General features: G+C 34.2%; 1 protein-coding gene across 18 annotated transcripts in view; it reads left to right on the plus strand.

The window, feature by feature from the left end:
* Window positions 1–26,548, plus strand: part of DGKB (diacylglycerol kinase beta) — an 837,327-nt gene that overhangs the window by 291,051 nt on the left and 519,728 nt on the right. For all 18 annotated transcript variants that reach the window (XM_025380374.1, XM_025380383.1, XM_025380380.1 and 15 more), the window contains 5 exons: window positions 3,696–3,815; window positions 12,433–12,550; window positions 14,922–15,010; window positions 15,094–15,210; window positions 24,718–24,816. In XM_025380374.1, coding sequence (XP_025236159.1) covers window positions 3,696–3,815; window positions 12,433–12,550; window positions 14,922–15,010; window positions 15,094–15,210; window positions 24,718–24,816 — 543 coding nt within the window. The remainder of the gene's footprint in view (window positions 1–3,695; window positions 3,816–12,432; window positions 12,551–14,921; window positions 15,011–15,093; window positions 15,211–24,717; window positions 24,817–26,548) is intronic.

Below are 26,548 nucleotides of genomic sequence, written 5' to 3' on the forward strand. Positions count from 1 at the left end.
TTTCTTTCTTTCTTTCTTTCTTTCTTTCTTTCTTTCTTTCTTTCTTTTTCTTTCTTTCTTTCTTTTTCTTTCTCTTTCTTTCTTTCTCTCTCTCTCTTTCTCTTTCTTTCTCTCTCTCTCCCCTTCCTTCCTTCCTTCCTTCCTTCCTTCCTTCCTCCCTCCCTCCCTGCCTCCCTCCCTTCTTCCCCCCCTTCCTCCCTCCCTTCCTTCCTCTCTTCTGTCTTTCTTTGTCTTTTCTGGGACCCTAATATATTCCTGTCACTTGATTTTGTCTTTTGATAACTAAGTTACTATTTCTAATCAGAAGACAAAGTGGATTGTGAATCAGATAACAAGGTATATGTGGAGTTCTGAAGCTCTTAACAGTAACTTTTGCTTTCTTCCTCATGGAAGTTATTTTAAATGGTGGTCTTACATACATGTGGATAAGCAGAAGATCCTGATAGACACTGCCAAGGTCATGCCATGCCATAAAAGAAGGTGGTAGTTTTCCATGCACAGTGCATTGTGTTACCTTGCATATATGTGTTATATAATGCTTTCAACTCTCTGAGGTAGATACACTATTTTTTTTCATTTTGCAGAGGAGTAAATTAAGACACAAATATGTTAAAATTATTTGCCCAAAGCTCTTTAGCTAGTTTGAATCAGGAATTTTTAATTAAATTGTTTTGAGAAAGAGTATCTAAAAATGCTTATAAGAGCATAGAATTCTTATTTTGAATAAATTTCAAAATTTCAACATTATTCAAATGCATATTAAAATATTCTTGATTTGAAACCATAGTTTTGGCCACAAAATTATTCTGGGGAAAGTTCATAAGAGATATTGAGTTTATATTATTTTTTAAACCTTTAGCAAAATATCTATGAATAAAGCAAATGCAAATACATTTTATTTAAATGTTTACATTTTATGCAAATTCAAGAAGTGTATATTTAACCTCTGTTCACATTTATGAAGTAAACAACAGGATAATGGCGTGATTATATGCTGCAAGAACTCTGATAGCATTTTCCTGTCTTACTGGGATTATAATTTTTCCAGTTTTAAATAAACTATTGGGAAATGCATATGCTGTGCTTATAGGGAGTGGCAGATGTCATTAACAGGTTGCCATTTGTATGTGGAATAATAAAGTAGATGGTAACAAGCATTTAATGTATTGTTTGTGTGACTACTTTCACACTTATTAAAGATTCTTCTTGTTTTAGCTGTGCTGTTCATTGGAAAAATGTTGAAAAGTTAAGCACTTATTTCTAAAACGTGATCAGTGTAAGTGGCCAGGTTTAGACATGCTAACAAAGTCACTACTTCACCAGTAATAGAATTAATGTTGTACTAAGTTACCAAGGCAGTTATCCCAACTCTCCACTTAGCTGTTAGTCACAATTGCATATGTGGTAGCCTATGAAATTTATTTTATTGATTGACCACTTTAATATATTCACTGTAAGTCAGGAATTTCTGATTAGTTCTGTTGCCCTTTTAATTGACAACAGCTTTCTCCTCTCCTACTCACCTTGCTACCTGTGCAGATGAGTCATCTATCAATCAAGCCAACTTGTTACTAGAGGGAGAGTGGGAGGGGGATTTGTTTTTCCATTCAGGTTTCTAAACAGCGAGCACTACCACTTCTCATCAAAAGTATTTTTGGTATGTGCGTGCGTGGGGCGGTGTTTGTAGCTTTAAGAAAAAGGAGATCAAGATGCTAGGAAGAAGGGGAGAGCTGGTAGCTGAGTAGTCTTTCTACAACAAATACCTACTGTATTTGTCAGACTATTGACTGGAGAATACAAGAAATAAACTATAGCATTATTTCACATGTGTGTTACTGATAAATCTGCTACTATTCCAGGGAGCTGAAATGGTACAAAGTTTTACATTATGTCTGCTGTCATGGAAACTGCCTCATCATCTTGCCTAAGGCTTCAATAATAGCTCTCATTGTAAACAAATGTACACATCAGCAGACTTCTGATCATTTGCATATATAAATAAAGAGAAATGGGCCGGGCTCAGTGGCTCATGCCTGTAATCCCAGCACTTTGGGAGGCCGAGGTGGGTGGATCACGAGGTCAGCAGATCGAGACCATCCTGGCTAACACGGTGAAACCCTGTCTCTACTAAAAACACACACACACGCGCGCGCACACACACACACACACAAAATTAGCCAGGCATGGTGGCGGTCACCAGTAGTCCCAGCTACTTGGGAGGCTGAGGCAGGAGAATGGCGTGAACCCAGGAGACAGAGGTTGCAGTGAGCCGAGATTGCGCCGCTGCACTCCAGCCTGGGCTACAGAGCGAGACTCCGTCTCAAAAAGAAAATTAAAAAAAAAAAAAAAAAAAAAAAAGAGAGAGAGAGAGAGAGCGAGAAAGAGAGAGAAATGGACATTTGAGGTTGATTGTAGTAGTAGGGAAGACTGGAGTGTCCCTAGAAGTTTTTATCAAATTAACTCAGGCTCTACACCCAGTTCAATCTTATTTTTTCATGAGGCCCATGGGATTTGAGACACAGAGGATGGCTTTAACGTGAGATTTATTAGGTACAAAAAGGAAAGCATCACCCATCTGAAACAAATGTTATTGTTTTATTTCTCTTATGATTCTCTTATGATTGTTTTATTTCTCTTATGATTGTTTCTACTAATTCATCAGCAAGCTCTTGAGAATCGGGGGAGAAAAATAATCTAATTTTCAAATACAATACTTCCTGGGTGAAGACACCAAGCACAAGAGTGTCTAGGCAGACAATACTTCTACCAACAAATTAAATATTTCATGCATTGCATCTTTTCCAATCTCTGTTCCAATGTTCTCTGCATTTCTCTTTTTTTCCAAATTGATTAACGTTTTTGTATTATATAAAGACAGTGAGTTCCTTTCTTCATTAGAATTCTTACCATGTTTGCCATCTTGATGCCATTAGATGGGAAGCACTTTGCTTTCCCAGCAACCAAGGGTAGTATGTTTGGAACTTATATATAATTTCCATTAATAATAACACAAACAACACTATATGACACTGACTCTATGTGCCAGGGGCTGGTCTGCTTATAATACATTAGCTTATTTAATCCTCACAACAGCCCTTCTGGATAAGTACTGATAATGCCACCATATCACAGAGAGGTAAATGTATTGCAAACAAACACCGCGGAGAACATTTTAAGACATTACGTGCAAGTCATCTTTAGAAACGAAGTTTAATTAAACATGATTTAATCCTTTAACTTCTTGACTCTATTAAATTCTGATAGGCAATTAAAAAGCAACTAAATTCCCTCGCCCCTTACTACTTAGCAAAGAATTATATGAGCTCTTTGCCATGAAGTTAATTTGTTCAGACATTTTCTGGCATATATATGAATCTGAAAAATAATCTGGAGAAAGTAATTAAAGACTACTTTCACACTTATTAAAGATTCTTCTTGTTTTAGCTGTGCTGTTCATTGGAAAAATGTTGAAAAGTTAAGGACTTATTTCTAAAACGTGATCAGTGTAAGTGGCCAGGTTTAGACATGCTAACAAAGTCACTACTTCACCAGTAATAGAATTAATGTTGTACTAAGTTACCAAGGCAGTTATCCCAACTCTCCACTTAGCTGTTAGTCACAATTGCATATGTGGTAGCCTATGAAATTTATTTTATTGATTGACCACACATTTTCCCTTATTTCCTCTACTCCAGATCCTCCATGAAATGATGGAAGAAATTGACTATGATCATGACGGAACCGTGTCTCTGGAGGAGTGGATTCAAGGAGGAATGACAACAATTCCACTTCTTGTGCTCCTGGGCTTAGAAAATGTAAGTATTTCCACAGAGGAGGGTGGCCTGGTGGTGAGTCAGTGGGATCTCTATTACACATTTTGATTACAAATTGATCTGATCATTTTCTACCATGAAGCATGTAGTGAGTGCCTGGAACTTTTAATAAGTATACCACGGTGCAATTTGATAGTAACTCCTTGTGTTGTAAACTTGCCACACACATATTGATGCACTTTAGGTATTACTTTAGGATCGAAAATATATTCTCTCTCTTTTGTTTTCCTTTATTTAAAGAGCAATCTAGTGTTTTTAAGTTACTGACCTCCTTATATTATCTAAAACAAGAGACTCTCCAATATTATTGTATTTTGCAGTTCTTGTGTGGTGCTTCATTATTTCAATGTTCCTCCTACCTATAAAGGTAATCTATTTTATTGATAACTGATACTTGGAGGAGGCAGTTAAATATCTGCAGTGGTTTAAAGAATAGTGGTGCAGAAGTCATTATGGTTTCTGCCATTAAAAGTAGCGGCAGAACCTATATAAACACCAACCTATATAATCGTAAGTTTTTCTTGAATCAGCAGCAGCCAGGTTGTCATTCCATGCCAGTCAAAAGTTTTCTTAGAGTAGTTCCTCTAGTTGCAATTAAATACCATTATGAAGGAATAAAATAAATCAACCTAAGATGAGAATGTAATATAATAATGACGTTGAAAGCAAATCTTGCTGACCCAGCCTTGAAGCAGATTTTAATTATTGTTAGTTTAAAAATCTGATGACATCTATAGTGGATGCTAGATTTTTAAATTCAGCATTAATAATTATATAATAATTAGATATAATATGTGTACAATAACATGTCTACTTAATTTCAAAGAACATTAGGGGTGGAAAGCACAATGACATTGTAATATTTAGAGTTTTAAGGTGTAAGACTATAGTATTCACCACTTTGCTGCCAAACCCAAAACTTTTCATACTTCTTGTTACCAACTGAAACAATTTTACAGATTCAAGATTATATCATAATTATTCAAGACACCAAATTTTTAAAAGTCATTTCTCAAGATATCTTACTGTCTGTGTTTGCGAAACATATGAGTGTATATAAAAATATGTTGGCACGTATGGGTTTAGGAATATATAAATGGGCTTTAGGAATATACAAATGAGCTAAGGGTTAAGGAATATGTATCAGTTTAGGAATAAATAATGGGCTTTAAGAGATTACCATTTGTTTTCTTTTTTACCTGGGTCTTCAAATTCTTCTAAACTCAGTTGAATTTTACTTTTCATGAGGCCCATGGGATCTGAGACATGGCCAGAGGGTGGAAAACAATAAAATACTAATAGGTGACATATGGAATATTACCCTTAAACTAATCTATTTAAACCAAAGATAATATATATATATGTATTATTGTTAATAAGTATATATTTGTACACTTAAAAATTTTGTGAAACAGTATTTCCTTGTACCTGAAGTTCTTATACTACACATAACTATCTTTTTAAAATGATATTTGATATCATATTTATCTCTATATTATAAGTATTTATTTAATTGTTCATGTACCTTATGACAAAAAAAGCATTATGTAAATCAGACTGCTGGGAGAAAACAAAAGAAAAACTGACAAAATGTTGACATTTTAAGGTTTAATGTATACTTTATCCTGAAAAATTGTGTTCGGATAACTTTAGTCTGGAAATTCTAATAATAATGGTTCCCTACAAGGACGTTTTATGTTTGTAATGCTAAACTTTGTATATTCTAAGCATTTAGAGAAATTTTAAGATGAGAGGAGGGGAGATGCAGGAATGAGCAAGTATATCATCTGGTAGTCGAGGGTGGGATAGAAAAGTGCAGAAAGGGACAGTCAGATGGCTATATTTTAAATATCACAAGAGATTTTTTGAAATGATGTTTTTCTTTGGAAACTATTGCTGATACCTTATTTTTTATTTAATTTATCAATGTAGATATTTGTGAAGTTATAAAAATTAGCACAGGTAATAGAGTCCACAAATCTTACCTCATTAGCTTCCAGTGTAGTATTATTTCAATTGTAAGGCAATTCTATGCATTTAATGTGCACTCTATTAATTATACATAATTTACTTTCTAACAGTATTTGTAAATTTATTTTTTATGTTTTTAGTTAAAAGGGAGTGTTTGGAGCTAAATAAGAGAAATCTATTTAGAGTTTTATGATAGCAACAGAGCTGGGTTCCAGAGTTGTGTTTCCAGTGATGGCCGCTAGATGGCAGAGCCACATTGTTTAACCTTAAGAGAGCACCTTAAATCTGAGATTAGATTCCGCCCCCGCCCTATCTCTGTAAAGAACAACTTTAAAAGAAGAAATTTCCCTTTTCTTTCATTTTTGTGAAAAAAGCCACCCACATTTTAAACTGTCTTTTAATAAAATGTATAAGCCATATAATCATGTGTAATGATCACAAAATACAGCATCTATTTGTTAGAAAGAGCTGTTTAACTCTAAGGCATGGTAATTGTTTTAAAAAGCGGGAATGACAAGGAGACAGCTGAGTGATGAGAGCCTTTTTAAGTAATTGAGATATATTTCCTTTCTGTAGGCAGTTAATGTGTTACGTTATTACCTGGAGAGAATTTGATTCATGAATCTATCCCTTCACCTTTGCTTATTTAATTGAAAATCTAGATACTGCAGTTTGAAGTTGGCCACTTATTGTAAAGCTTGTCTTGTTAGGTTGTCCTATATGTTATTGTCTATTGTCAATTATGAGCTCGGGGAGTAGGTTCTAATTGATAGTGCATATAAAATACCACAGTGTATTTGAAAGTGACTGTGGTGTCCTAGCCAAATTACACAGAAAAGGAAGTAGTCCTGGGAGAGTAATCTTCACTTCTAATGTAAGGCACAACAGTTACGATTTCAGTGCAATTTATTTTTCTCTATCAACAGTAGTTTAAAAGCTAGTCTTTTTTTTTTTTTTTTTTTTTTTAAAGAATATCTGTTTTGGTACCAAAATCAGAAATGGAGTTGATGGGGACCAGATTCTATGCCAAATAGTAGAGAGTAAGATCCATTTCTTTACTCTTAGAAGAGGCTCTACAAACTTTACAAAATACAAGATGAAACGGTCAGAAATGGTATAGAGTGTTAGTGTCTCTTACATTTGAAGGAAAATTGAGAATTTGGATGGCTTCGTGATTCTGACTACCACAATAAAAATTTATATGTGAGACTTATTCATTCTTCCTTCAGAATTCATCTCACTGGAGAATTGGTTTTTAAAAAAATATCCCATGTAATTAAACACTTTATCTAGAGGTAGATTCTGTTCCAGTGATTGGAAACTGTCTGCAGAAGGAGAGATATTAAATAATTTTGGCTGTGGGGCCATAAGGTTTCTGCCACAACGGCTTAACTCTACTGTTTTGGCACAAATGCAATCACAGAAATTATGTAAATGAACCAGAAAAGTTATGTTTTAATAAAACTGCATGTGCAAAAATAGGTTGCTGGACAGGTTTGACTCAGTGTCATAGTTTGCCAACCGCTGATCTATTCTATCACCAATTTGTCAGATTAAAAAACAGAAAAAGTTTTTAATTTATTTTAAATAATTTGGAAGAAAGGAGTTTAATACCTTTTATTTGGCAAAATCAGACAGCCACAGCAAGACATGAGGACAAACAGACAGAAAGCATAGGAGCAGTGAACGTCATCAAACTGATCAAATAACAGACCCTGGCTCTGTTATTGACTAACTAGGTCATTTTGTGCCAGGCAGTTGCTCTCTCTGGAAAAATGAAAAGTTAGTCAAGAAGAGAAGTTAGTGTTTCCTAATACTCTTTCAGTTCAAACATTCCTTTTCCTGCATGAACGAGATAATTAATAATGCTTCAATTTCTGAAAACTCTAATTTTGGATCATCATTTAATTTTTTTCAAGGAAAATTCCTGAATTTATATTATAGGGAAAAGAGAAATGTACGTTTAAGCAGTGGCCTAGCTTGAAATAGCGATACCTTAACTTGTTGTTGTGGATTGTTGCACCCACATCTAGCCTGCATGGTTTCTGGATGGTTTATATTTCGGTCTCACTATATGTGTGAAAAAAATCCTGATCTTCAATTTTTATAGGTCATTTAAACTTTGCCTTTGATTGAGATGGTTTAGGACACATTTTTTGCTTGACTCTCAGTAAAGTAATATGCGAAGTTTTCTCTGATGAAATTCCTGAGTGATGGAGAATTGAAGACAACATACTCTTGGTAGATTAAATTATATTTTGGAAGCTGATATTCAGCACATCAATTTTTAAAAGTTTTTAATTTGGTTAAGAGTTTTTGTTCTGCTATCTAGACTTTGCTCAATGTAGAAAGCAGTTACAAAACTAGATGAATGCAAAAATTACTGAGATTCCAGATTGCATCATTTTTAAAATGACTACGTGGTGTAACCTGCTGTTGATTTTGCATTTGAGCCTCAGGAATGGCAGGTGACCTTACAATGTGTGGTCTGGAGATGAACAGTTGATGACAGCTCCACTCAGAATTTTAAAACTTTTCTCTGCATTCTCTTTGCCCAGGCCTAATAGAACTCATCTTTTTGTCTAAAAGAGAAGCTTATTTCACATTGTCATAATTTTTTTTTTGGAGACCTTGAACAAAAAGTAAGGTAATTTAATAGTCTTTGTTATTTAATTAGTTGGAAGTAATTATTTGTAACATTAGCTCATATATATATATATATATATATATATATATATATATATAAAGTTAAGTCAGCTGAAACATAACTAGGTGTGGGGAGAGAAGCATGTGGTTAGGACATCAGTGAAATTTCTCCTTGAGTTCTTCTGAACAAAAATTATTTATAGTAGCCCTAGTTCACTTGAACATTTTATGTGATCTTGGAAGTATTTATGGAAAAACTAAAACTTTAGAATCACTAGGATAATGAAATAGGTTTTGAAAGTTCTAAACAGCATTATTTCCTTTGAAACATCCCTTTGCCTTCTAGGGAACTAAGAGTTGGGGAAAAATGTAAAGTTCCTTCTCAGCATGGAGTAGCCTAGGATTTATTAAGCATTTCTCTGTCATAAACACAGACCTGAACAGCTTCATTACAATATACAGTGTTATGTCTGGTGATGAAAAAAGAGCACATTTTAATGAAATAAAGTGAAATTTTAGGTATTTTTCTCAGTTCTTTTGGCTGAAATATTGGGATGTTACACAACGCAACCCAATGAGGGTAATAATATTTGCTGTTTATATAACACCAGTCTTCTGAGAAACCAAATTAACTTCACAGGTATTGTATAATGAAACCTCACACCACAGCCCGGAAAAGGGAAGTGGGTACTTTCCTTTCATTAGAGAGGAAAATAGGAAGAAAGGTGAAATGGCTTATCCACATTTTCACAGTAGGCTAGGAATCAAGCCTTTCTGGATGCCCTGCTTATTTCTGTTTTATAAAAAATAAATTCCTTTTTGTGATAATAAATATATATTTGCAGTGGAAGTACTAATAGGAATGTGTTCTACTGGCTGATAGAATCTAAGGGACAGATTCTTTCTCTCCCCGTTAAGTTTACATTCTAAGCAACATAAACAAGACAAGACATGAAAATAGAGAGCTGGAGTATAATTTGCACTGCTGAGAAGTAATTGGCTCCTGGTTTCAATTCCTTCTCTTAAAGAAGTCACATACATATTTCATCCCTTGCATATTTTGGCAATGTATCCAACTAAGAACTATAAAGCTATTTAATTTGTTTTTTTGGTAAAGCATTTTCTGCCTGGGTAATGGATTTGTACATCAGTTGCAGCCTGTAACATGGCTAAGTGTTCTGATTGACAGAACACCCACGTTCAGACTTGTTTATTTTTTGATAAGGAAAATGCCAGCTAACTTACTCCATATGTGCTCTTCAAAGGATGAAGCTTATTCACATGTAATGGACAATCATTTAAAAATAAAATGACAAGATTACAAGAACAGTAACACGTACGAAAATTCGATTTTTGTCCTTTTTACTTAAAAATGTTTTTAAGCATTTAGCTACTACTTTTAATTTTTAAAATATTAATTTAGTTTGTAAAAAATTAACAACCCCATATTTAATCTTTCCACATAAGGATGTTTAAATGTTATTTGAGGGGATATAAATTTTAAAATATGGACAGTTTTGAAAATATAGCGAAATATAGCAAAGTTAAATATATAAAGTATTCTATTCACATGATAAAGCTACTAGAAATCTATGACTCACCCAAACCAAAACAGGAGATTCAGAAATTTCTTAAGTTTTGAAAGAAAATTGGAACACCTGTGTTTTCAGAAGTTTTCTGTATGACACCTGCGTAGCTGTATTTGTTGAGACCTTTGTGAGCCCCTTGTCAGAAAGGTAAATCTGAGCAATGTCAAGAACTATAAAGGGTTTACATTTTACAAAATTTACCCTACTGGAAATCAATGTGTTAGCTTGCCACAGTTTTATGGATGCTGCCAGAGGACATGAGACTCCTGAGTCAGAGACAATGGACTTTGTTATTCACAACAAAGAAAGTAACAGGAGCTTCACGTTTAAGTTCACCTTGCCTCCAAAATCTCATGGGAACGACAGAGTGGGACCCAAGAATGATTGTACACAGCATCAAGTTTTGGAAACCCTGACTTAGGAAAACTAAATGAATTATAATCTGTAGGAAACAAACCCATTTAACCTTTGCCTACGAGAGAGATTATTTTTACTATACTGTAAATATAGTAAGCAAACCAGCCCTCACCTCTGGAGGGAGACATGTCTCTATTGTCCAAGGCTAGGCTGTTTGTTACTCAAACATCTTTGAAAATATAGTCTTAAGAAGAAAAAAAAAGAAAGGACAGTGCTTCTGCTTTCAAAACATGAAGAAATTCAAGAGACCCACCGAGAATTATCGCCCAGGAAGCATTTCATTAATGTTTCATGTTATGATGCAAATTTGACATTTCTGGTTCTAATATAAGAATTAGTTACTGTAGATTTTCTCTAGTATTACAAATTTAGTGGTTTATCCCTTGACTGGGAATAGGAAAGGTAGTTAAGAGCATTATTATTAATATTTTATTATCAAGAGAAACAAGATGATCTGAATATATTTATACTGTCTCACTACTACAGGACTAATGTTAATGCCCAAGCACTTAATAGGTGCTCAAAAATTATTAGGTGAATGTGTTCTGAGAAATACAACAATTTGGCTAACCTGAAAAGTTATGATAAATAATGTTTTCAATAGAATACCAATAAATGTTCATCTGTTTGATTTAATTTGGTGATTAGACTACAAAAAATACATGTTAATGGAGAAAATGATGGTAGCAAAAGTAATGATATATAATAATTTCATTTAATATCTTTACCTTCTTGTAAGGAGTTCAAGAAATTCCTAAGCATCATATTATTTAATTTTATTTTAATCTTGAACAATGCAGCTGTGATTAAACACCTACACGAGTAACTATTATGATATAGAGAGTTTTACTCAGAAGAGAAAAAAATGAAGTGTTTTGCTAAAGTGGGAATTAATTTAAACCCACGGTTGTATTGTGGCAAATAACTATAGTGATTGTTATAAATAATAATATTAATACAGTTTTAATATTTTTACCTTCTTTCTGTGAGATTAAAACTACTTATATTTTATAAGAGGGGGCAAACAAAATGATAACATCATTAAATCCTTTAAAAAGTTTACCTTGGCCGGGCGCGGTGGCTCAAGCCTGTAATCCCAGCACTTTGGGAGGCCGAGACGGGCGGATCACGAGGTCAGGAGATCGAGACCATCCTGGCTAACACGGTGAAACCCCGTCTCTACTAAAAAATACAAAAAACTAGCCGGGCGAGGTGGCGGGCGCCTGTAGTCCCAGCTACTCGGGAGGCTGAGGCAGGAGAATGGCGTGAACCCGGGAGGCGGAGCTTGCAGTGAGCCGAGATCACGCCACTGCACTCCAGCCTGGGCGACAGAGCGAGACTCCGTCTCAAAAAAAAAAAAAGTTTACCTTTTAAAATATACTATTTCTGGCATACTCAATATATTAATATAAATTGGAATACAGTATAAGGACTCCTGGAAGCCCTAGAATGTCACCAATAACTTATCTTTTAGTATTAGTTTTCCATCCCATCCCATTCCTCTGCCACCTTACATGACCTGATCACCATGATGAATTTTGTATATTAAGTAAGCAAGGGTTAATGACGTCTTTGCAAGTTTTTACTTATCAGGCTCTTCCACTGAAGGGTATTTTGTCTTTCTATTTATTTATTTGTTTATGGAATTGTGCTGAGGATAAAGTATTTAAAGGAGAGGCAATCACGTCCCTGATCCATTTGGCAGGTCATGACGATGGCTTGGGGTATGCCGTTGAGCTGTTAATATTAGACAAGAATTCGTGGGTTGCTATAGCATCGGTGATTTGTTAGCACTATCTCATTTCACTGGAGCACATGTGTTTTTCTACAGGCTCTGCGGTGATCTTGGAGAAAGTCAGGGATGAAGTAACAGATTGTCTTCACATGCTTCAGTCCAGCTCTGAATTTTATTGGCACTTACATCTTTCACTGTTTATATCATTAAGTGAAATCTGTTTCTCTTACGTCCCATGCAGAACGTGAAGGATGATGGACAGCACGTGTGGCGACTGAAGCACTTTAACAAACCTGCCTATTGCAACCTTTGCCTGAACATGCTGATTGGTGTGGGGAAGCAGGGCCTCTGCTGTTCCTGTGAGTACATTTGCTCTGCCTGGACATCATCTCCTCCAGTGAGGAAAGGTTGATTTCGTGGAACAGTCTTATTTGTAGATGGAGACCTAAAATCCGATCCAGACTGTCTCTGTACATGTGATTTACATTTTCCTGTACTGTGTTTTTGAATGTTTAGGTTACTCTAATTCCTTCAGTTTTGGAAAAACCTACCCTTGGAAAAAAATGAAGGACATTTTCCAAGTCTTCCGCAATTTTCTTTCCACTGTAGTTTAATTTATTCTTGTTTCCCATTTCTTCAGGGATTATTTTGAAGATTTCTACTAGTTTTTCATACTTATATCTTATTCATATTTATCCCCTTCTCCTCACATGTTAGTCACTTTATTCACATGAACATTTTATAATGAGTTGCTTCCTTTGGGTATTTTTGTAAGTTACATTAATTGATTGAAAATAGATTTGCACTAAAATTAGGAAATCAAAAGATACACAAACTAATTTTATACCTCAAGCCTATTATTTTTAATGCTAGCATAAAGAAAATCTTCATATATGGTTATTAGATGTTGGAATGCAAAGCATTGATGATTAATGAGTTCTGGCCATTTAAAAAATTTCAGTTCACTCATCTTTGCAATTTTCACTTTATTCTGTTAACTCAGTACTACAATTAGAATATTCTTATAGTGTATATAACAGTTAGTTTATAAAATCACCTAAGCAATTTTAAATCTACAGCCTATATACCTGAGAAAATTTTACAATCCACGATATTCCTGATAGCGAAGAGTAGATATCATAACCCCTTCATTTAAGATCTCCATTAATCCATCAATTTATCTCTCCCCAACCTTTTCAGCTTGTACAGAATTACTGAAACTGTCAAGTTCATTAGACACATTCCATTGTTGTGCATTTAATTAAATCTAATGTCTTACCTGGCTTCCATACCATTCATGGCTTATAGGTTTTTTGTTTGTTTGTTTGTTTGTCGTTAGCTAGCAGCTTTGGTAATATGTTCCAGAATTTCCTTTCTCTCAGCTGTATTATTTGAAATTTAATATCATGTTTTAGTGCCACATATGTATATGATTTCTGAACTGTTTACAAATTTTGATAGTTACGTGAAATTTGCCATGTGTAACATAGTCTATGACAGCTACGTTTGAAAGGTTAGTTACATGTTAGTTACATTAGAACATTCTCCATACACAAAGGAAGTACTTTGTTTTTAAAGTTCTATTATATTTAAGAAAAGGAATTTTTGTGGTAGAGTCTGTTAATAAGAACACATAAAACAAAATGATAGGTCTCAAATAAGATGAGTGATATATGAAGAATGAGAATTTTGCTCATAAGCTTTTACTGATTAGTGTGGTAAATGCAATACTCAATATTATTTTTAATATAGAGGACAAGAGAAAGCATCTTTTCTCCCTCAACGTTGCCAAAGAAAATCACAGATATAAATATTTTGGAAGAGTTTTACCATATAAATATTATGTGAATTTAGAGTTTTTCATTTTAATTTGAGGCATTGGTTAGTTTTTTGTTTTTGTTTTTATTGAGGAGGCTATATAGTTATTTTTAAGTATTGTTTTATATATTTATGCATTTAGAACTCTTAATTTGGAACCAACATTTTATTAAAAGAATACATGTAGTTGACCCTAAATCATATTCAGACTCAAACCATAAAGAACTTGAAAATACCAAAATGTACGTCTTGGTTTTCTGACACATGTTATATGTATACATAGATACATATATTTGCTTATGTGTATGTATACATTTGCATAGTAACATAAATTTTTGCATATGTATACAATATGCCGCCCAGCAAAGGCTGTTGCTTTTGGACAAATGATGCCATGATGGCCGAAGGCCTGGCATGTATGATGAAATCTATTCTCTGGAAATAGACTAATCAGCCATTTAAGATTTAGATAAGAGACAAAATAGCATAAACTCATGGGCTTTTATTCCCATGCCTGCCAGCTGCTCTCATGCCTATACTTTGTAAAATATAGATCTCTTCCTTCTAGCAAATGACACCAAGCCATTTGGCAGTCATCAATTTGTCTTTAATATTTTTGTCATCTGGGAATTATTGTGAAAAATTTGAGTGAGGACTGATTTAATTAAGCATTTCCTGCTATGCCATGATAGAGGAGCCTTGGTTTTTCACATGCATAATATTTCCTGTACTAATTGGCCTTTTATATTCCATGGTAAAAACAGTCGACTTGGACTTCTCCTTGATGTGGCTGATTGGATTGATTAGGGAGCAGTGGATATGAAATGAGGTTCTGTTAATGTCATTCTTTCTCTATAAAATTACAACCAGGACCAGGATTAGCTCTGAATTTGTGTACCTGTTTCCTTTCAGTCTGTAAGTACACAGTCCATGAGCGCTGTGTGGCTCGAGCACCGCCCTCTTGCATCAAGACCTATGTGAAGTCCAAAAAGAACGCTGATGTAAGTTTGTGTGCATGCTTGCTTTCTGAAAGTGGCCATTCTGTGGTGTGTCCTCTTACCACAATGATGTCATTCTGTTCTAGGTCATGCACCATTACTGGGTTGAAGGTAACTGCCCAACCAAGTGTGATAAGTGCCACAAAACTGTTAAATGTTACCAGGGCCTGACAGGACTGCATTGTGTTTGGTGTCAGATCACAGTGAGTAACAATCGGAAAACAAATCCCAGCATTCACCCACATTGAAGACTGTGTATCTCATGCTCTCTGAAAGTCCTGCCCTAGAAGGGCTTCCTGAGACTCAGTGTAAGCATATAACCACGGAACTTCTTATTTCAGCTTGTTTGCAAAGAGATAGTCTCAGGGTCAGATTTGTCCCCATAGAGTCCAGAATTTTAGAGCTGATGACAATCTAAGAGATGATACCATGGTATGGTTTTTCAACTGTGTTCCATGGACTGCTAGAGGTTCCCAGGAAGGTAATCAGACGCCATGGCTAGGAGTAAGCAATGCGAATAGGATACTGATTGGGTAGAACTTGGCTCTCCCTTTACTCCACAACCCTGTGTAATAAGGGTTTTCTGATTTGCTTATTGTAAATTTATTTTAGTCATAAAATCTATGGGCTTAAAAGGGTTAGAAAAATGAACAATGAGTTTCAGTGATTTAAGTATATAGTAAAGACTCTAAGACCAAAAAAGTTAAGCAAATTGTCCTTGATCACGTGACTAGATGGAAGTGCAAGTAGGCTGTGTTTTATTTAGGTCTTGATGCATCTAAAAATTCATCTTACCGTTCTTCCCAACATATTGTTGCCTTCCTGTTTCAGTTAAATCATACTTTGGGGTATAAGAGAGACTGATGTAAATGCTAGTCTTGAAGGTGTTCACAATTAAGTAAGAAGAGATAAATTAGTCTTTTCTGGGACACTTTGGAATTTCACCTGGCTTGAATGACTGTCAAATCTAGCTTGAAAAAATTTTTGGAATGAATGCAGTTGTTAGATGGTACTTCTACAGTTATATGTGTAATTTCTGGAAGTTAATTAGAATCACACATTTTCAATAATAGCTATTTTTGATAATGTAGTACAAAATATTTATGGGGCTGGAGTTTTCCAGCATAGAATGAGTATTCCTGTTACAGGACTAAAGTTTTTACTTTTGTCAGAATAAAAAAGTAGGAGGCTCTGAATCAGTTAAGCAAATAACTGTCTCCACTGGGTCCCCAAGTGCCCCACCATCAACCCAGGGATTAAACAATTCTCTTAAATGCTCTGTCTTTCTCTCTGTCTCTCTCACACACACACATGCACACACACACACACACGCACACTCACACAGGATGATGAGAAAAACAACTGACTTTCTTTTCAAAAATACAATTAAGTACTTTCTTTTAAATGAACAAATTTTCTGTAATCATTTTCAGCTATTAGTTAAATTATGTTTACATTTGAAATTTTCCCAATTATGAAAGATAGCTTTTTAAAAGTGTTTGGTTTGTATAATAAAATGTGTAACGATGATTCAAATTTTACACACGAAGTACTCAAACATTGAATTCTCAGTTTTAAGAAGATCATAACTACTTCATTTTTAAAACATTCATGTACATTTTTAAAAATCAGGTGTCTTTTTTTTGCTAACCATTTACAAAAATATGTAGGTTTTGTTTCAGACCTCGTGGGGGCTTCCTCTTATTTTTTTCATATAGTGAATATTTCACTGGTTATATCTTAACTTTAACATAAGCTGAGATTAGAGAATATTAGAAATAATTTCTTCTTTATATCTCCAATTGTTTTCCTATTCTTCATAAGTTACAAACATATTGTCTTAGGTTTATTATTCATATTTTCTTTTTTATTTCTTAAAAAATCAATATTTTTAAGTGTGTACTCAGTTTGAACACTCTAAAAACATGCATTGCTGCCTTTTCTAATGGAAAAGCTTTCAAAGCTGTTAGAATTTTCTGTACTTGAATCTTCTCATTCTTTCTTTATTTAATCTCCATGAAATCTGTCTTCTACCCTTTCCAGTCATGGGAACCGCTGTCCTCAAAGTTACCATTGCTAGTGGTCTCTTATTGGTACACAAAGCGTTTTAAAATTCTTCCTTTCCTTGTTTTATATCCCATTTTGTTTTTCTCATTGTTTTCCTTTTTGTTTTAACGGTTCTTCTTATCTGGTACTCCAGAATCCACACCTAGCCCTACCATTCACAAGTTACGCATTTTTCTTTGGTCTTGATCCTGACCCTAGCTTTACAAGAAAAGAGGCACTTTCTTTTACAGAAAAAAGGATATCGCTTTTCCGTAAACTGTACTTTTAAAAATCTAAATATCATATGTCCCAAATCAGATAAGACAATATACCCTTAACATTTTATTCCTACACTAAATACCATTGAATAGCTGAATGTGATTTTGTTTGTCATTATGGCAAAGCACAACATAAACAGCAAATGTCTTAAATCCCCAACTTCAAAATTATTAATAAATAAATCAATTAATCAATCTGAAATTTCTACTTAGGAAACAAGACTAACCAGGGATCTCTGATGGAGTTAAGGCAGAGTCAGAAAGAAAAAAAAAAAATGCTGCCCTCTTACTAAGCTCTCTAAAGTCCTGAGACTTTTAGCTATCCTCAGCGTCATTTTCTATAAACCATGAGTTCCAGGGGTCTTATGGGTATTAAGTTCATAAAACAAACTTGTGCAAATTTTTAAAAAGCTATTATATATCCGGGAGACTATATCAGTTTCTTAAAAGTCACTTCAGCCTCTGTCCAGTTCTGGATTTTAAATTTTAAACAATTTTAGGGACATATTTACTTAATTATTGATTTTGTGCCTTGGTTAAACAGGATATATTTACCTCAGCACATTTATGTATTTAGTAGTATTTATAGTTTTCTATTGAGCCATTGCATGAAAATTTCAGCATGAAATTGATCTGCTCTTGACTGATGGGTATCTACTACTACTGCTTGCCTTTAAACAACTGAATGTACTTTCTTTTGCTCTTACACTTTCCAGAAAGTACTATGAATATAACAAAGAGCTAGCAGAAGTTATAGAAGTAATGGAATATGGCACTGCTAGTGCTGGCTTCAGAAAGGCCTATCTGAATGGGTTCCATGAAGAATATATTATAGAGAGAAACAGAAAGAATGAAGCTTGGCTTTCTTTCGGGGTTTGTCCAAAAGCCATTACTTCCTTTTATATATTACTTTTGGAAATGACTTGACTGTTGTAAGTCAGACCAACCAGATTCTTAAGATTGTCTCCTCACTTACTAGTTGTGCCATCTTGGGCCGTTTATGTAACCAGTTTGGACAAATTTCCTAATGTGTCAAATGGAGTTTATGGTACCTAAGTTATTAGATTGTTATGAGGATTAAAGGGGCTAAAAAAATCTCTGTAGATATGTTTAGGACAAGACCTCATACATATTAGTGCTCAGTAAGTAACAATTATATCTGTGGGTATTATGAAATACTATTTGGGTGCATATAACCAACCCCTGGTTTCCAGAGGGCACTCCATGAAGAACTTATGTCATTTCTGTCTCACATGTAGAAGGATGGATAGTTGCCCAGTCTGATTCAGAACAGCACCTGCATGCACTCAAAAAAACATCCAGAATCCTGTGGTCCTGAATCTCACTAAATCCTAAGCCAAACTGACTGATTTTCATTCCCAAAGACTATTACTACAACTCTCTCATTCTATCAGACCTGATATTGTCATGCTTCCAGTCACTGGAAAAAAAGTTAGAAGTCCATTTTTTTTGTTTTGTTTTGTTTTTTTACTTTTGTCTTTTACCTTTATCTCATGTACACAACCTGTCAGTGAGTCTTGTCATTTTCTACTTAAAATATCTCTCTCAGATTTGAGGTTTTGTCTCCACATTCGCAGCCGTAGTGCAAGCTCTTAGCACCTCTTGACTAGATTAGAGTCAAAATCTCTTGGATCATCTCCCTAACAGAAGGTACTTTTCCTATAATGCAGGCTGCATACCACCTCCAGAAAGATCTTCTGAAAATACTGGTTTGTTATATGCCTTCTTTAGCAATCTATAATAGTTCTGTGATAATAAATGCAGCCCTCAACATCCCTTGCCTCAACTTGTTTTTTAGTAGAAATCAGAACCAAACCTAAACATAACTGTGTATAATATTCCTCTTTTACACACACCCTCTGCCATACTGTGTATTTCTGTTGACAGTCCCTTGAGCAGGTCATGTTTCCCTCATGCCTACTATTTTGTTCATCCCCTTCCCTTGAATGCGCACAAAAGTTAGTAAATTTAAGAACCAAGTTAGGTTACTTGTCTTCCTTGAAATTTTTCTTGACACTAATATATCTTGATTTGGAATAGTTTCTGTACTTATAGTCCACATCCAAAGGAAAAACTCAAATGCTCTCCATTGGTTTCACACTGCAGGGTAACATTGTTTGCAATGTTAACTATAGTCCGCTCCTGTTGCTTGTCCATATCACACATTTTTTCCTAATCACCTGAAGTTCTTGACAAAGTACTGAGTATAGAGAACTCTTCAGTAAGATCACTTTAATCTCTGATATGCTATTCTTACAGTAGAATATTAAATTTCCAACATATGTCCTATTTAAGTTTTGTTTTATAATATCATCCTGTAATACTCAAATCTCCATCAGATATGCAAGTAAGCTTAAACCAACACTTAAGAATCCATTTTCACACCCATATTTCAGTCCATACTTGTGGCTTCTTGATGTACTTTTTGGCCATCTTGTAGGCATAAAATTAGGCTCTTAGAATGAAATTTTCTGTTCATTTGTAAATCTAGCCACTTCAAAATTAAAAATACGAAAAGCTTAAGAAAGGTCAATGGAAAACTGCCTTCTGATATTTAGGCAACCAGTCACGGTGTTTTATATTTCAATTCTCTGTGACAGGCAAAATATTCGCCTCAGTTATCTTTTCTGTCTTGATTACTAACATCCTTAATATCCCACTGCTTATACCTGTTCATTTCTTCTGAAAGTGTGTTTTCTTGACCTTCTTTGTAGAACATGTTGTGAATCATTGCTGGTCAAGGTAAGCTGTCACTGGTCAGGCAGAACTCACCAGGTTGGGAAGTCGAGACATTTTATTTAGGCTTGAAAAAAGAACACCTATTTCATAGAAATGATTTACTAACTTTTGCTATGATCTAGAGATAGTATTATTTATTAAGATACTAAATTCCTAGCAGTAATGTTTAAAAGTTTCCAATGCCATGGAAACATTTCTGCTTCAGCAAATGCCAGTCTTAGGAAGCACCCCAAAACTGCAAAATATTAGGGGCCAGTGTAACAGGTAAACCAATAAATATGTGCCTCCAAATCAGGCCTTCAAATTTTTCTTTAGAAGAATAGTTTATTTCTCTTCTTATTTTCCTCTAAATTCCTATGAACACTTATTTTCTATTTTTCCTCCTTTTGACTTCTTAGATTTCATTTTCTTCTCTGACCAGCACAGCCACTCTTTCCTCAACTGCAGCCATAACTATATGCCGGCACACATGCACACAGACATCCGCACACTTTCTTTTTCTTTTTATCTTGAGACAACTTTTTCTAATAAACATAGATCTGGCTCTAAATTAGGTGCTACTGGAAGTTGTCATAAACTCTGAAATTATTTCCAAGTGTTTAATTCACTTCCAGGAAAAGCTGGTTTCTATTATATGACTTTGCTACATATGGCACTGAATCTCTTAGCATGAATGGGAATTTCTGGCTGTATATTTAAAAATGAGCTAAGGATTTCTATGCCTTAGCTTGAAAAAAATACAAAGATAACTGAACAAAAATGTTTTTTTTTTTTTTTAATTTTAATTAGTAAACAATCCCTTTTCTCTGGTGAGCTATTGGTTATTTTACTCAAGAGACAGCATCTTCAATCATTGGTTTATTTCTATTCTTGATGAGAATCTCTGTGTTTAGGATTTTGCTGATTTGGGATACAGGTTATCTTTAAAACAATTGTCAGTCTTCAGCATCTTATTTATACTGAGAAGGACTCAGCTGTGTCTTTTACTTATATTCTTGTCCATGAAATATGGTAACAAGTTTAAGCAACTTTTTATTGTTGATGATATTTACTTATTTTTTTTTTAATTTTTAATTTTTGTAGTTACTTAGTAGGTATATACATTTATGAGGCACATGAGATGTTTTGATACAAGAATTCAATGTGAAATAAGCACATCATGGAGAACGGGGTATCCATCCTTTCAAGCATTTATCCTTTGAGTTACAAACAATCCAATTATCCTCTTTAAGTTGTTTTAAAATGTGCAATTAAATTATTACTGACTGTAGTCACCCTGTTATGCTATCAAATAGTAGGTTTTATTCATTCTTTCAAACTATAAAAAGCTTTTTATTGAAGGAAAATGTACATACAGAAAAGCATTTATATCCAAAGGGCAGAGCTCGATGAATTTTCCCCAAATGAATATTCTATAAGCAGTACCTGATCAGGAAACAAAATATTATCAGTATCTTAAAGTAAAAAAAAATTGTAGCTTTTGAATTCTATTGTATAATTTTGTTGATTTTTGCTTTTTAAAATAGACTTTATGATTTAGAGCAATTTTAAGTTCACAGCAAAAATGATGTTTGCTTTTACACTTTATAGGTAGTCCTGAAAACGATATGCATTTTTCACACTGGCTATCACATTGTATATTTTTTCCTCAAGTATACCTCCAAGAAATATGATGCATAAACTAAACCTGTCATACTAATTTGACTCACAACCTGTAAAATGATCCGTACTCCTACCGTGATGCCCTCAGTTTTAACACTCTTTGCTACAAACAACGTCATAATGTTGATGGTTATGCAAATATATTTATTAGCTGCCAGATTCTAGTCTTAATACAAGCATAAGATATTCCTGCATATTAGCAAGTATAGTCTTCTTGGTTAGGAGAATTTTTTTGCATTGTGTGACTCTGTTTAACAGATGATAATATGGTTACTAAACTTATAGATCCTACTATGTCTGGGGGAGTGCCTTATGACTGCCTAGACAAAACTCAGGGATCTGGACTACAGTGGCAGTCAAACCGGGAAATCCCATACTGGCTTTATTTGACTCTGCAAAGGCCAGAATTTCATGGGATCGATTGTCAGTACCTATGCTCGGAAACTCCCAAACCCCGATATACAGAGTCGTCCCTTCACACACACTCTGGTAAGCTCATCTATTGCATGAATCTATCTGAGTCTTTGATTCTTTCCTTCCATCTGGGAAACTACTCTAAATGCCCCCAAATTATCATTAAATTAATTTTATTTTTGCCATCCTTTCTTACATCAGTAACCCTCAAATAACTATGCAGAGAGCTTAGTCGTCCCTTACCATATCAGTTGCAAATTGTTGGAAACACATGGATGGAGGCATGGAGGAGGCTGAGGCCTCTGACTATGCATCTGTAGTCAGTGTTGGCATGAGACTCAGTATGTCCTGCCCCTGTGGCCTTCAGAGTCACATGTTTAGCTTTACAATGTAATCAAGAGTAATATTTCAACACTTTCTTGCTGTAAACACAAATAGATTTTTAACTTGGATCTGTTTTTTGTAGAGAGTTCTTAGAGTCTGTTTTCTCAGTTTTAAGAAAGTTGCCCAAGATTAAAGAGTAAAAACTCTTTCTCTGTGACATCCATAGTGCAGCAGAGTCTTAAGATCCATAGTCTTTGTTTGGTTTTAGTGCAGTTTTCATAGTACTGGGTTTATTAGTTTTCTAGGGCTGCCGTAACAAAATGCCATGAAATAGGTGCCTAAAACAACAAGAATGTATTCACTCATAGCTCTGGAGGCTAGAATTCCAAATGTCAGCAGGTTATCCTCCCTCTGAAGGCTTTCTGGAAGAATCTTTTTCTGCTTCTTCCTAGCTTCTGGTGGTTTCCAGCAATCCTTGGAATTCTTTGTCTTACAGTGCATCACTGAGATCTTGACCTGTGTTATCAGATGGCCTTCTCCTCTCTGTGCCATTGTCTCTCTTTCCAGATTCTCCTCTTCTTATAAGGACACCAGTCATTGGATTAGGGTCCAGCTAAACTAACGTATTAATTTAAGTACATCTAGAAAGACTCTATTTCCAACTAAGCTCACATTCAAAGGTCCCAAAAGTTAGGACTTCAACATATCTTTTGGGGGCAATTGATCCATCCCAACACTTGATAATCTATTAACTCTAAATCCAAACATCCATGGCCTTGGCATACTCTAAGAAAGTTAATTACTAAGTCCAATATATTAATAATACATTTTAAATCAGTCACTAATTTTATTTTGAGGAAACTATGCATTTTAATTTGCTCTGAGTATCTGTTTATTTAGTTCTATTGTGCATTTAACTGCTTCTCTGTCTTCAATACTTCTTGACTCTTGACAAAGACCAGTAGTGCCTAATATGATTAAATCGCTTTTTTATAGAGAAGTTTATATGCCCCTGAGAAGCAGAGCTGCTAATTATGGATGAACGTGTTAAGATACTTTTATTTCATGTAATGTAACCTAATGTGCATTAATTATAGTACAAGTCACCTTCACTCCAATGCAGGGAGCTAGCATGACAACAGTTTTAGATTCTAGGATGGCAGAAATACCTCTTTGATACTGTTCTATTACTAAAAATAAATCAACACTCATTAGACTCCTATGCTTAGTTGATAATTAACTGCTCACAAAGGTATGTATGTTGTGGAAATTAATGCAGCCAAGGCTTAAATGGGGTAGCTTTTGATTCAAAATGAAAAAATAATGTGGCTCTTTTTTGTTTTAAACATGACATGTTATCTTATTGAAATGTATTTTTTTTCTAAAATATGAATAGTTCATATCAAATTGATGCATAGTACAGAAGGGAGAAATCTCTAGATGCCTTCAAGCAAGTATTATTTTACCAAATCTGTGTAATTCTTTAAAAAACTAACACTTCAGTTTTAAAACATCACTATTTAAAACACCATGTTATAACACCTTCATGTAAACTTATGACCAGGTTAATAAAAATATTAGTTTTGGATCATACATATCAAAAAATAAATAGGACATTGTATGATTATATACTAACTTAATGTTGAGCTGATAAATACAATATACAGATAAATTTTTATAATCATAATCATCTTCTTTTATTTATATCCTGCTCCTACTGAGATGAATCTCTGGTTACATTTACATATTGAATTACAAAGTTAAAACTAATGATGGGATCAATTATGCCCCATACTGAGCTGTGCACTTTGGAATGACTTTGAGAAAACAGGAGGGTCAAAAAAAAAAAAAAAAAGCATACACAGGCACAGTGGTTTCAAGATTATGCTAACAGATAAGCAAAAGAAGAACTGTAATGGACAATAATTTGTGTTTGTCAAAGAAATTAGGCTTCTTTGGTGAAAAACCTAAAGTACATTTTTAATATAAACATTTCTGAGAATTACAAAATGTATAGAATGGGTCACAGAAGCTGCTGAATGGTTTATTTAGGGTACATATATAAGGACAAATGTATTACGAATTATTGTATGACTGTTTATTTGTTCTTATAATTTCTTTATTGCACTTTTAATGTGTTTGCTGTGTCTCGATTGAAATATAGTTTCCCCCATGTTAGACGTTGTCATATAGAATTTGACACTATCCCCCTTTCTCTTTTTCTAGCTGCATAATAAATGTGCTTCTCATCTAAAACCTGAATGTGACTGTGGACCTTTGAAGGACCATATTTTACCACCCACAACAATCTGTCCGGTGGTACTGGTGAGTTTTTCCTTATCATTCTGCTATAACTCAGGGTTGCTGTGACTAATCAGTATCTTAGAGATAATTTTTCATTAATCAAGGTAGAAGTATATAGATCTAAAATACATCATTCCTCTGGAACAGAACACCTTTGCCCACTATATTTCCTTTTTCCTTCATGTCACAATACGCTTTTTAGAACGGTATGCTTGAACTGAAGCTTACTCAGGTTTTATCACTTAGTCATGCTGTACTTACCAGGAATTGTAAAGGCAGAACACTTCAACATTTTATATATTTTATAGATCTAGCTTCCCAGAATAATGAAATTATTCTTATGGGCAATTTTGCTGGAGATGCACATTGTGTGTCTGCAACGTTGAGGGCTCTCATCTAGGTTAGAGGCTACCTAAAGTGATGATACAACCATGAAGAAAGTTATGCACTGCTATTGCTGTGTTTTAAAAAATTTGTATTGAACAATAAATTTAACTACCTGCAAAATAATTACTTAATTCAATAAATATAGAAGTGAAAATGCATGAGTAAAGTAACTCTGAAAAAAATGAACCTTGGTAGGAAGAGAAGCAGATACTCAAACAATATTCATATTCAAAATCTAAATTGCCTCGAAAGTTAAACAGTTATTTCAAAAAACAAACTATTTTATATCCATGATGCACTTCTCATTTTGAAAAAAACAACATGGAAATTAAATGGCTGGAACTTCCATTTGATATAATAAAATTATAACAACTAAGAAATGTTAGAAAAATACTTTTCTAAAGGTCAACCTAGAAATTAATCATATTACTCATTTTGGACCACTTGTGATTCATTTTGTAAGTATATCTGTAAAATACTGGTTGTATTTTAAATGCCTTTATTTAAAAAAAATATTAAAAACTCTTCATTTTCTCAAACTACAAAAATAGAGGAAAAGGAAATACCTCAGTTTTGCTGAGTATAGCAATAACTAATTCTAAATTTCCTTTCTTCATGTAAGGTTTGTTAGACATCCTATGGTAAATAAGATTAATTAAATATAATGAGAGCCATATATAAATACTTTACATTTTAGGTTAATTTAGTGTTGTTTTTATTCATTTAAGTATTGTCTTGAAGACTTCTAGAATTTTTATATTATTTATATTCTTATTTTAAAATACAGCAATTTTATTGGTTTAGATGCATTTTTGATCTCAGATGTTAACTCTAAGATGAGATCTGCGATTCCTTCCTACTATCCATCTGCCTGTGCAAAAAGACCCCCCTCAGTTCATTGAGTCTGGGGACTGCCTCCTTGACCCACTTATGTCAATCCCTAGTTATGTAAATTCAAACATAAGGTGTGTTCTTTTTGTTATGCTATCACTTCTTTGTTTGAGAGAATCAAATGTAAAGAGCATGTGTATGTGAATTTTCTTGTCTTTGAACAATCTTGCAAAACCTTTCACTGCTACTTTTAGACATTTTTTATTCTGAAGATTTATCTCCAATGATTAAATATCCCCACAGTTTTAATACTGATTTGTATCTCACCGTTTGCTGTTTACCATTTTTGTGGTACTATCTACTCTGAAGTGTGTGATGACTATTGAGCATTCATCCTTCCAAAATGTCTACCTTTCATTGACTTCCATTATACCTCACTCCTGGTCCTTTCTCTGTTTCTCTGGATACTTGCTTCCAGTATCTTTCCTGGGTTCACAATGTCGACATGCCCATGTTGGTGCATCCCTGGATTCTA

This window comes from Theropithecus gelada, chromosome 3 (genome assembly GCF_003255815.1).
Source record: "Theropithecus gelada isolate Dixy chromosome 3, Tgel_1.0, whole genome shotgun sequence".
Lineage (NCBI taxonomy): Eukaryota > Metazoa > Chordata > Mammalia > Primates > Cercopithecidae > Theropithecus > Theropithecus gelada.